General features: G+C 40.4%; 1 protein-coding gene across 1 annotated transcript in view; it reads right to left on the reverse strand.

Annotated features, from left to right (window-relative positions):
* LOC117054564 (metabotropic glutamate receptor 8) overlaps positions 1-13,783 on the reverse strand; it is a 248,197-nt gene that overhangs the window by 58,085 nt on the left and 176,329 nt on the right. Inside the window, exon 7 of the mRNA XM_033163522.1 lies at positions 2,147-3,082. Within this exon, the coding sequence (XP_033019413.1) occupies positions 2,147-3,082 (936 nt within the window). The remainder of the gene's footprint in view (positions 1-2,146; positions 3,083-13,783) is intronic.

Consider the following 13,783-nt stretch of genomic DNA (forward strand, 5'->3'; position numbering starts at 1 on the left):
ATGAAGTGGGCTTTATGCCATAATACTTCGCTAAAATGAGAGCCAACATAGCACAAACAGGCACCTGCTCATGCAGTTGCAAATTCTCCTTTCTCGCCTCCCCTCTGCAGCCCAAAGATATTAACCAAAATATTATTTTAACTACTGCAAGATGATTTTCCAAATGATTCACACCTTTCACAGGATTTAGCTCTCAGTCACAGAAGCAGCTGGCCAGGTGGCGAAGAGCTAGCACCTCGGTGGTTGGATTGCTCTTGATTTCCAGGAAGGAGAGGGGAAGAGTTGAGGTGCAAAGGCACCAGCAGAATCAAACCAGCACTCCTGCCACTGTGTTTGCACTGTGCCAACCTCTCCACTTCCATCTACTTGATGGTAAGCTACCACAGTGGCTCCAGGTCAACTGGTCAGCTGCTTCTGTGTCTGTGAAAGTTGTAGACATGGAGCATTGCCACCCCTGGCCCCATGAGTCATGTGAAATGGCATTGTGATGCCCATGTGATTTTTTTTTCTGGAATATAGCCATAAGGGAGGGAAAAGGCTCTCTAATAACGTGAACAAAAATTACTCAGGGTTGCACATTAATTCCCACATGGAATCTGTGTCTACTCGAGTTATGGAAGAAGTTGCATCTGCTTCTATTGAACACTAAGGGCAGCTGATCAGCTGTCATTAAGAGTTTGCACTGAAACCAGAAATCTCTGCTAACACACAGTCAACAAATTCACTCCTCCAAAGTTACATCACTTTGCTTGAGCTAAATACACTCAAGCACTGGGAACCTAACCTATGAATTTGCATCAGATCACCTGCATGAGCTAAATACACTGAAGAGCTGGGAACCTTACAAACTAGGCTCAACGTTCTGACATCACCAGTTTTTCTTCTTTGCTGGCAATGATCCTTGTCAAAATGCTTCTAATTTCATTCCCAGTATTCCCATTCCTTTTCGTGAATGGAAATTGTTTGAAACCTTTAAAGAATCACCATGAAACATTGATTCACTGTTATGATATCACACTCCTCCTGTCTCCCCCTTTCCGAGTTTGAAACACACCATTTGAGAAACACATTTCTCACCCTTTGAGAAACAACCAACAGTGCCCAGTATACATTTTCAAAAGCGAAGTTTCTGTCAAGATCAACCTAAGCTGTACTATGGGACAACATTGTTGATTGCTCACTGCTAAAACTGAAAGAATCAGGAAAAGCCTAGAGCATGCTCTTGATAAACTTGCTGAACAAAAGATATGCCAATCTGAGTCAAACAGCTACAAAGGGAAATTATTCTCTCACGCACAAACCGCAGGGACTTGGGGTCATCCAGTGAAGTGGAGTGGACCAAGCGAGAATAAATATCTTCACACAATGCATAATTGAATTCATTACCATAAGAAGTAGAGGTGTCACTGATTTAGAGCTGTTTTTTTTTTTTTTAAAGGGCTTGGTAATTTCATGCAGAATAGACCTATCAGTGGATTTCAGCCATCATTCCTAAATTGAGACTTCGTGTTTAAAGGAGCTATGCCTCTGAGTACCATATGCTGGGAGAAACATACATGGTTGTAATTCTGATGATTCAATTTTAAAGAAATTTGCATAAGCCAAATTCAGGTGGGTCAACATAATACACACACACTACATTTTTATACAGTATATTTTATGCAGTATACATGAAAGTGATTTTTTTTTAAGGGTATCTGCATCATAAAAAAATTCTATTTCTACTATTGCAAGAAAGGACCGGGTTCTGAACATGCTGGGCCAAGCTCTCTCATTTCAAGAACTTCATATGAATATTCAGAATGTAGATAATTTCCAGTCTTTTTAAAACCACCTTTTAATCATCCATTTTTAAAAGTGTATTATTTAATTCTAATGAATTATTTCTCCAAACTTAGAAATACCTAGGTTCTCCATCCAACAAAGAAGAAAGATAATAATTTGGTGATATTAATAACAACACCTTTTTAATGATGAAATTACACAAAGTGGCTTTTAAAGCATTTTTCTTCTCTAAAAATATACCAGCCAGAGTTTTCTCTGCCGAAGTAGCTTCAATCTTCAGCACAGGACATCTATGAGTTGACATAAACGTGCAAGTGAACAACAAGAAGAAGATGAATAAAGACAGGCCACTGCCACTCACCTTTTCTGCTGACTGTGCAGTTCCAAAAAAGATTGGAATAAAAGCTAACCAAATGATACAGGTGGTGTACATAGTAAATCCAATTGGTTTCGCTTCATTGAAAGTCTCTGGAACGCCTCTTGTTTTGATGGCATAAACAGTGCATGTTACCATTAACAGAATACTGTATCCAAGGGAACAAATGAGAGATAGATCAGAGATGTCACATTTGAGAACCCCACGAGCATTTTCCGGATCCAGAGTCCTCTGCTCTCCATAGTCCACTATGATATGTGGAGGATCAACACCAAACCAGATGAAGACTCCAAGAAGCTGCATGGAGATGAGGCTGAAGGTAATCACCAGCTGGGAAGCCGGGCTGATGAACTTTGGAGCGGTGACCGATTTTTTCCCTTGCTCAAATATTCGATGGATTCGGTTTGTTTTGGTGAGCAAAGCTGCGTAACTGAAGCACATGCCCAGCCCAAGGAAGATCCGCCGCAAAGAGCAGATGGCAGTGTCTGGACTCGCAATCATTAAAAAAGTGATGGAGTAACAGAGGAAAATCCCGGTCAAGAGGACGTAGCTGAGTTCGCGACCCGAGGCCCGGACAATTGGCGTGTCGTTGTGGCGAACAAACGTCACGATGACAAAGGTGGTTGCGATGATCCCGAAGATTGCTATGAAGACAGGCACAATAGCCCATGGAGAATGCCACTCCAGCTTGATGATGGGGATGGGCTGGCAGTCGGTGCGGTTGGCATTTGGCCTCTTATCGAATGCACACATTTCACAGGTGACCTCATCCACTTGGTAATGGTAACCTTCGCAGCGCTCGCAATGCCAACAGCACGGCACTCCCTTGACCATTTTCTTCCTTTCTCCCGGCTTGCAGGGCAAACTACAGACCGATGTGGGATGAGTTCTCTCTCTGTTATCCCACTGCATGTCTTCTACCTGTGGTTATATATATTAAAGGGGGAAAATTAATGAGCCTTTCATTTTCTCCATTTATAATATCCTAATCCTGGTCACAGGTTTGTCATAAATCACCTTTGTGCTGACAGTACAAATGCAGTTTACCTTGATAAGAAACCCGTTTTTCTCTCATATTGACTTTATGAAACTGTTAAATGATTGTGCCCAATAAATCATTTGCGCCACGGACTTGATGAGTGCCATTAGTTTCTATTTACCTCTTTACCGCTGACCAAATTGACATTTGTAGAACGATTTATCGACTCCAGGCTAGTTTTGAAGCAAGACATCCTATAAAAAGGAATTTATGAGCCAATCACGTGCAAATAGAGTTCTCAAACATTTAATTAGGAAATAATGGCAGGTGGGCATGGAACTAATTTTTTCCATTACAGTATAAGGAGAGAGTAAAAATCTTGGTGCACTGACCTGCAAAGAGCAAAAACTATTATGGAATTAATGGGTCTATCTTGATTTTAGAAGTAAAACCATGAAGCAAGAGAGGTTTAAAAAAAGACAGAGAAGTAGCAGCACTTTTCAACTTTCACTACCTATAGCATTATCCCTTGCTATCCAGTGGATCAGTCTTTCTAGGCTTGTAAAGAGTTCATCTGTTCATTTAAAAGTACCTTTACGCTGCCCTTTCAAGGCAAATCCTTCCCATGCCAGCTTAACAACAAAATTTAGAATATATACAATATAGGTGCATAACAACAAAATTTAGAATATATACAATATAGCTGCATATCTGCTACAAGGGTAGGACAAAACGTGTTCCAGTTTGCACCAGCCCTAACCAGAATGGCCAATGGTAAGGGATGATGGCTGCCGGAGTCCAATATCCACCGTATTGGGCCCTATGACTGGAGGGGAGATTCATTGGGTGGTTCTGCTTCTGGTGCTAACCTGAGACAGGGACATCTCAGTGACAGATCCCCATTTGACAGATGTCCTCCTTTGTGAGGTGTCTCTTTCTCTCATTCTTACCTTTCTGGTCAATTTTTTTTAAAACATTCCTGCCTGAAAGATACAGTCTCTGGCAACCTTGAGATGATTAGCTGCGAGAGTATGTGATAGTTTTACACGGGGATGTGTGTTGGGTTAGATTTGTTTAAAAATGTTTAGAAATGTCCTTATTTTTATTTTTTGTTGTTGTTTTAAATGTGTTTCTATTTTACTGGCATAGTTCTGTCACTTCTCTGTTTGCCACCTGGGCTCTTTTGGGAGGAAGGGAAGCTTATAAATTTAACAGGCATTATAAATAAAACAAAACATCTGGAGGGTTGCAAGTTCCCTATCCCTGCCCTATAACCTATTCCAGAATCCTTTGTAATGAGCCGTAGTACCATCTCAGAGAGCTAATTGAGAACAAAAGGTAGACCATTTGAAAATGCTTATTCTAAAACTCAAACTCGCCCCTCCAGATGTTTTGAGACTACAATTCCCATCATCCCTGACCACTGGTTCTGTTAGCTGGGGATCATGGGAGTTGTAGGCCAAAAACATCTGGAGGGCCAAGTATGAGGAAGCCTGTTCTAAAGGGAAGTAAGAAACACTGGATCCTGGGCAATTCTATTGTTGGGTTGAATGAGAGGGCTGTGGTATTCCTTTAATCTTCTACTAGGCAGTATTTCACAAAATTTCATCCAACTATTGTCATTGCACTTAAAGTAAAGGATGCCTCTCAGAATGTTTGCAGTTGTTAAATACACTTTGACATGTCCCACAGGTTACAGATTCCTGGGGCAGCCGAGAAAATAAATCCCCATCTCGAGAAGGTCAGTAGTAATGATTCATATAATAGTTTTCATTCCAGTGCCTCTGACAAATAAACTATGTAACGCATAATTCATATTATGACACCCTACTGGTACAAGCACTGGGAAACATTCTGGCTGAACAAGATTGCTTCTAATTTCTGGAAATAAAGGGTTTCAACAGCCCTAGGCTGTTATGTCACAGAAAGATTAAAGACTAAAATGTGCTGTTTTGAGCATCAAAAATGCGTGAATAAAAATAGGAGATATTTAATACCAATGACTGCATTTGGGAAAGGCTGCGTGAACAGTAATTTTTCATGCTCACATTCAATTTGTGTGACTTTATGAAGTCAGAGGCTCATAGGACTTGCATGCTTTCTTTTGCCAACTTTCAACCAAAGCATAAAAATATTTTGCCATTTTTTATGTAATGGGTTTGCTTAAAAGGCTGGCTCGGGTTTTTCTTTTTTCTTTTTCTTTTTACATTTGAGAACTGAGCAGATAAGGATGAACAGTTTTTGTACACAAGTGAGGAGGAGAGGAGATAGAGGGATGCAAGAACTTGTTTTTCTGTTCCTTGTTTTTGCATTGCCCAGTGGTGTACTGGTAAATTTTGAAGTGCAGGAGGTCCTACACACATACCACGGAGAAACAATTCATAACCTGAGGCCAGATTTATCAGCTGGCAGTCACAGAATAGTGAGCTGGCAAAAGGATGCTGTAGTGGTTTGGCATGTTGCAATTCAACCTGTTGCAACTACAATCCTATGAGTAGTTACCTGGAAGTTAGCACCATTGAACTTAATGGTGCTTACTTTCAACTGCACGCAATATGATTTAAGACAAAAAAGATCTGCAGGCAATCAAAACGCAACCTTTAGTTTTTAAATTAGAAATGAAAACAACCTTGAAAAGAAGTGCTGCCATTTAAGCTAGCTGAAATAAGTATAATTAAGAACTCTGGCCAGAAGTTTCAACCAAAAAGATGTGTTTACTCATGCCCTGTCCTGGTCTCCCTGGTCTCCAGTTGTCTCATTATACATCTGACATGCATCGTAGAAGCCCTTGCATCAATTTCTAAAAGACTTTCAAGAGAATTTTCAATGTGAAACTATTTTTTCATTTAAGACTGTAATTCTTAACAGGATTAACACTATATTTGTATTTACTTATGAGTAAACACATCTTTTTGGTTGAAACTTCTGGCCAGAGTTCTTAATTATATTTATTTCAGTGTATTTTGTAATAAGAACGCCATTTAAGCTAGCAGCATTTCCTCCTTCTTGGACTTCCTCTGTGCTAAACCATCATGAATAACTGCAAAACCTGGAAGCATCAATTTATAGATTTGTTCATAGGGGGGAAAAAACACAGGTAGAAGACATGCCAACAAATGAAACTGCCATTGACTACGGTCGATGATGGTGGGGGGGCTACATTTTTAGCTCCAGCAAACATGGGGAGTCTCCCACTGTGGAAAAAGGTATTCCCATCCATCTTGAAGTCACATTGGCAGGAACACCCGCTTTCTTCCGAGAGCAAAAAGAAGTGTGGAGCTCCTAGGCGGAAATGAGAACTAACCTGGGTCCCACTGAATGAGGATTTGAGTGTAAATAACTTTGGCTGGATTGTGCCTAACCCCTCAATTTAATTTATTTCAGAACTTTATTTGAATAATCCATGCAAACAAGCTCCGCACTGTTCCCTCTAAATGATGCCTCTCTCCTTTTCTTTTCTTTTTCTTTTTTGGTTATCTTTAATTATGATCGCTTCTGTGACCAAAACTGAATGATAAAGGAACACCTCTATATTTCTTTGTTTCTGCAAGTGAAATGAGGGCAAGTTTGCCGGCATGTGGTTTTCTCGCAGTTTGAAAAGGCATAATCACCATCTAAGTATTAGCTATGATTCATAATTTGCTCTAATTCATACCCCTGACAAGTCATAAGCTAAACATAAAAACATAGGCACCCATGCCACTTAGTGAGAAGAATGAGTGGGTCAGGACAGGTCTTATGAATTAAGTGTACCATTTGATCTTTAATGACAACACTAATCATTCATGTTGCGAAAGCTGAATTAAGATGAGGGGCATGGGCTCAGCATGTTGTGCATAGAGGTTAATAAGCACATTCACCTTCCGGGCTCCTGTACAACCATTAAATTGATTAGCAGCGTGGTTGACAACATCCAGTGCGCAAAAAATAACCCTACATATAAGTTAGCCAGTTAGTTGTAAATAGATGCATTCGCCTTAAAAATAATAATTGGGGTAAGATTCCACTATGATGAACATCTGAAGTGTCAAGGCTGTTTTCGCTTCCTTTGAGTGGTTGATGAGGAAGCACCTATTTACTACATCCGTATCCTGTCATTCCTTCCACAGAATTCATGCAGGCAACACAGGGTTCCAGGCAGGACTGACTGGCCCAAGACAACTTGCTACCAAAGACAAAGTACCAGATAGCAGCGTTGCTCACATTTCTCATGCAGAAGCTGACCGGACTGGCATCTGGATCTTACTCTGGCACTGATAACAGGCCAGCATCCTCCACTACACAGTTTGTTAGTTTGGTGGGCACACAACCCTCTGGACTCCAGCAGACAGGAAAGGCCAGAGTGCTGCCTGTGGCGATCACCCAAACTTAGGAATGGCATAGAAGGAGTTAAAAGGAATAACCAGTAAGAACCTTTAGGGGGCGGAATTATGTGGGCTCTAAACCCCTCCCGGGGAAGGAGGGGGGGCTTTTGGTCTTTTGTCTTTTGTCAGGGTCTTGGTCTTGTCTCTGTCTGGGGGCTTGTTGTGGGTATTGAGAGGCTGGAAGGAGGGTGGTAAGGGAAGGAGTAGGAACAAGGGCGGGAGAAATCGTTGGGCACTGTTGTTAACAAGAACACAACCAAGAAAGAACTGTTTATTCAGAAACCACATGCTTATGTACTAAATTTCAAATAAAATAGTTTTGTTCCAATATTCTCCTTGACTGAATTGAGTGAAGTAAATACCAGACAGACTGGTTGGTGGCAGCGGATAATTAACAAAGTGGTGAGCGCAGGTATCAACGGACCGTTAAATGTCTGGGGGACCTGTGCAGGTTGAGCGAACCGCCACACTGCCCCCCTCCCAACATGCCAGCATCCGCCAGTTGGTAGAGAGCTAGTCCTGGTTTACTAGGCAGTCTGCCATTCAGACACAGATAACATGCTCTCCAACATTCCTCCAATGAAGATAAGGATGTCCTATTCCATCATCATCATAACCGCCATCATATTTATACCCTGCCCATTCACTCTGGGAGGCTTCCAACATATATAAAAACATAATAAAATATTTTAAAATTTCCTTATACAGGGCTGCCTTCAGATGTCTTCTACAGATTGTATTGTTACTTATCTCCTTGGCTCAGGGGTCACATAACTCCATACCCTCCAATGTTTCTCCAATGAAAATAGGGACATCGTAAGGAAAAGCGGGACATTCTGGGATCAAATCAGAAACCAGGGCAGCTTCTGTAAATTTGGGACTGTCACTGAAAAATAGAGACATTTGGACGGTCTTGCTGAACTTGCTTAACTCCAGAAGTCCTGGCCTCTAGAACATGCTGCAGGTTCTGACCAAGAGCTACATGTCTGGTGTTATTATTGCTGCTATTAGCCAAAAGTTTTATACGGCCTGCTTCAAGATCTCTTCAGCAGAGAATGTGTCTGCTCTATTCTGGCATAAGGTCAATTCCCAAAATAAGGCAATCATGGACTGCATGCATTTGAAGTAAATATTTATTGTGAGGTTTGATGTGCATTGCACCCTGCCCAAGCACATAGATGATTTCAGAAATTAGGTGTGAATCACCTCTGCTAAAGCAAATGTAAGCCATTATGAATCTTAAAAAAAAAAGATAATTGGTTTCAGCCTGTAGGTGCATACTAAAATTACAAATATTTAAAATGAACTGTAGATAGGAAACAAGTCAAGGAAACAAGTCAAGGGCAACCAATCTATCAGAATGCAAACAGACCCAGAAATAAAAGCTGTCAAGAACCTGAATTGACGGTCAGTTTCATTACTGCATTTGCCAAGGTTCCTAAGAATGGCCTCAGTCCCTCCACCTAATGTGTGCCTGCTGACTGAAAAATGGTTGTGATTTGCTGGAATTTCCAATAGTTCATCTGTCTGAATATAACACCCCATGGTATTATTTCTGGATCTACACGTGGACTAAATAACGCTCCATTGGTAAATCAAATATAAATGTAAATGATGCTGTTATCCAGAACCTTCCCACAAAAACCAACAATATAGAAAACACATTTCTATATTTGGAATTTGGGGAAAAGATGCTCAAGGAGTGTTCTAGTGTCTCCTGGATTAGCAAAAGATGAGGTCATGTCATAGACGATTACCAAGCTGGAGACCGAAAGTATACATCAAACTGGGAGTCAATTATGACTACAAGAAGCTTTCATCAATATTTCACATGAAATTGCTGTAAAGAATCATGACCAATAATTTTTCTACAATTGTCCAGTCCCCTAGAAAAACATTATAAACATCTGAAAAAATATGTTGTGTATCTTATTTTTTACTTTCTTCTTTTAATCTTATTTTTTGAACTTTTTTTAAAATGACAGTTCAGTTCCTTCATATTCCAAGTTGCCATTGCTAAACTCTTGGAGCATAATCCATAATCTTCCATGCTTATTTTTTTCATCTGCTTCCCCCCATTACTTCTATTTGGGATGTAACTTTACTTGAGACTTAATATTAGGTAATATATCATCTTAAAGTATAATTAAATAAGAAATGGAAGTAGCTTTTTTCCCTCTGGAGGAAATTATACAGGTGAAACTCAAAAAAATAGAATATTGTGGAAAAGTCCATTTATGTAAGCAATTGTTTTCATTAGCTACTGGAGTTTAATATATGAGATAGACTCATGACATGCAAAGCGAGATATGTCAAGCCTTTGCTTGTTATAATTGTGATGATTATGGCGTACAGCTGATGAAAACCCCAAAGTTGAAATTGTTAAGTTGGGGTTCTCACCAGCTGTATGCCATAATCATCACAATTATAACAAATAAAGGCTTGACATATCTCGCTTTGCATGTCATGAGTCTATCTCATATATTAGTTTCACCTTTTAAGTTGAATTACTGAAAGAAACGAACCTTTCCACAATATTCTAATTTTTTGAGTTTCACCTCTATATCTGCTTCTATCGATAAATAAATTGGACATCATCATTATCTATGTATATGAAGCAAAACTGACATAGTACCAATGATTTGCATCTAAAACGATTAAGATATAGAACTTTGTTGTAACCTTAAACAAAAAGAAGACATTCAAAAGCCAAACTTTGCAGGGGGAAAACCTTCTCAGTTATTTTTGTTTGTTTGTTTTTTTAAGAAAAAGCAATACAGTTTGGCAATGACACTGCTGAGATTACAGTGCAGAATGAAAATTATGTGTGGATTCACTTAGCATATCCATTCATCACCTATGCTACATGTTACCAGAGGGAATGCATAACAGAGTGTTTTGTTTTAGTTAGGTGTCTCTTGGTGAATTCATCTATTTTTCAACAGATCCATCAAGCGGAAGAGAAATATGCTCCATTGATGCCCATGTAGAATATACTTCACCACACTAATCTGTAGCCTCTCAATTGGTTTGACATTGTGGTTGCTTGTTTGTTGTGTGTTTTGTTTTGAGTAGAGACAATACTTCAAGTGTTCCGCTTCCTGTATGGCCTTTTGATATGAGCAAAAGAAAAATTCATCATCATCATCATCATCACTTATTTGTATGCTACCTTTCCATAATTAAACCATGCTCAGGGCAGCATGCAAAATGAAAATGTTTACTTAATTACAAAAATATTACATGAGGAATCACAGCTGTTGGCATCCATCTGTCTTGAGATGTGCCTCTAGGGTGAAGGCAAGCTACTGTGTTAGCAGCACCGAATTGAGCTCTCCGGAATGCAAACTGGGGTAGTGTGAGTGTAGATCCTGGGCTGCTCAGACAACAAGACACACACCCCCTTGGCCTCGCTGATGTGGTCCAAAGGAAAGCAGAGCAATATGTTTGCCACAAGCTTGGCTGCAGGAATTGCATGCCAAGGCCTCATGACCTGCGGTCCCCTAGTGGATAAATAAATCACACAAACAAGTAGATTTTGGTTTATGGGTTCAAATAGGCCACAACTTTATTGGTTACAAATGTGAGCGGTTTGGCTTAGGTGTTGGGTGAAGCCAGACTATATCTCAACTCCTGCCTGTCTGATGGGAATCCAACTAAGGATAAACCAGCAATAGAGGACCACTAAGACTTACATCAAACAGGAGCACCCCACACCCAAGTCCACACCCCCAGATCTTTTAACAGGATACCCTTAATGATGGAAGGGCAGGAGGTGGCTACAACTTCCCCTCCATCCAAACAAAGGCTTACCCAATGCCTAACCTCACAAAGTTGTGATGACTGCTACGCGATAGGCGAAAACCAAATGGCGGAGCCAATTTGCCAAGTGGGGAAGATTCCTGCCCGGTCCCAACAATAGGGCGACTGATGATTAGTCCACAGCAAGGTTGTAATGCATCAAAACAGAAAAAGAGGGAGAGATGGGTGGGGGATCCGGTGAAGGGTGTGACAGGACGGCCTCCCTGCCATGCTGGAGTTTAAATTCCCTGCGGACATGCCCCTGCTGGCACTGGTTGGTTGGCATTGCCTGCCCCTTGAATGAGGCCCTGCCTAGCACCAATGATGTGGCGAGCCAATGGTGGGGAGGGTGCCATTCTCCAACCCGTGGCCTGGATGCAGTGCTGCCCAGTAAATAAGGTAAGCGGACTTGCCAGAAGGAGATGTACAAGGCACCCTCCAATCATCTTAGGGTGGTATATAAATTGAACAAATAATAATAACAGTAATATTAATATTAATAATATTGCCAATGTTAGTCATACTCAAGGTAGACCCATTGACATTAATGGACATGACTACTTACTAGTGAGTTACATAAATTTAGTGGGGTCTACTGAGCAGTTGGGCACAGCGCTTAAAATATGTGCATATTAGATTATAGCTGTATTTTATTTATTCCCATGCATTTATATCTCAACCTTTCTTCAACATGTGGCATTCAGCAGGTTGGGGTGCTTCAGGAATTTGATCTTTGAGAATCCTTACATGAAATGACTTTATCTGCAACTCTTGGAATTAAGCTGTCAAGTGGATTTCACACTTCTTTGAATGTTTGCAACACAGTTATTGGCAGTTTCAAATGTATGCAAATAGTCATTTAAATGTGTGTTTTGAAATCAAGTACAAATTCAAATATTTTGGAAGGGTGGGTATTTTTTGTGTTTTTTTTTTTTTAAATTGCAGATGAATACCAGAAACGAAATGGAATTAAGGGTAAAAACAAAGAGAAGTGGAACACACCAGAAACAGACGGATTTTCCAATTCCTTCTAAAGGGTGTTCAGGTGGTCTCCCTGCCAAGCACTAAACACCAGATACTGTACAAACCTGCCTAAATTTAGCCTGGTTGCCCTGGTATTATATGAAGCCAATTCTGATGTTTCAAAATGCTTGCCAATGACAACTGCAAAAATATGAAGCCCTCGCTCTCTTAGGAGTCCTTTGGGGGAAGCGTTCCAAATTAATAAATGCCTGTGCTTTCTGCACCCCATGTGAAGCATGCACATTTTGTATTTGGGAGGTAAATGCACACTGGTGAGATTCTGTCTTGCCAGCACTGATTAAAAACATCCTTATCCTCTCCACTTCCTTAGACTCTAGGACCGGCTGTCTCTGGGATTAAGTAAAGCTTTACTGTTTATCTTGTGCTCACAATAAGAAAGGGGTTTGATCTAGGGCAACAGTTGGAGATAACAGCAAGCGCAGGACGGAAGGAGAAATTGAGAAGTAGAACCAGAGATGAATAAATATGTGGTTGCAAAGCTCTTTGCCTCCAAAACAGCAGCAGTGCGCAGGACTGTGATCCAGAGCTATGCTATTAAACTGTAGCTGAGCACTGCGAGGGATGAATTTGGAAGAGGGAGCACATCAGGCTACTGAACCATAATCTACACCAGCTGCCTATTAGCTTTCAGGTAGAGATTAAGTGCTTGGGTTTTGCATGGCACCTAGGAATTAATTTCCATTTGCCTCAATTAATTGCTTAGCAGTTGTACATTTTAATTGCCATTAATGCACTTAGAGTCCAGGCTGGGCGCATTCTTTTAAATGAAAAGAAATAAACAAACATTCTTTTATTTAAAAAACAAAACAAAACACTACATTACCCTGCATTACCCTTTTCTATTTGTTTTCTTCATGGCATGTTGTTTTTCTAATCAGGATCCTTCTCGGGGGACTTCAACAGAGGTTCCAGAGACCTCAATTTTCACCTGCCCAGTGTGATGAAAACACACCAGCAGATTAAAAGGAGGGGTTCTTCATCCTCGTAGCGTTGGAGAGGCAGGGGAAATGGCTTTCCCTAAACACTCAGAATTGGAGATGGACTACTTAGGGAGCCAGAGTATGCCTTCTGGCCAGTCTAAATATGTGCACTCTAGCTTCCTACCCTATGGCATGCTTAGACTTTCCAAAGTGATTCCTGAGGCCCATTTCCCACAGGGGGGAAAAATAATGCACCAATGGAATCAAAATATCAGTCAGAAGAACGAGACAGATGGATCACTCAGTAAATCAATGTAATGAGTACAGGAGAAGAAGCCAACCAGAACTTAGGCAAGCCAATAAGTTTTCTAATTTCTTTACAGATGAATGTGGCTTTTTTAAAATAATAATAATAATAATAATAATAATAATAATAATAATAATAATTGGTATTTCCTCTATTTCTCTGATGTTCATGTCAGGATTCTGAGCTAGAGAACTGATACTTCGCTCT

Source organism: Lacerta agilis, chromosome 10 (assembly GCF_009819535.1).
Source record: "Lacerta agilis isolate rLacAgi1 chromosome 10, rLacAgi1.pri, whole genome shotgun sequence".
In the NCBI taxonomy this organism is placed as follows: Eukaryota; Metazoa; Chordata; class Lepidosauria; order Squamata; family Lacertidae; genus Lacerta; species Lacerta agilis.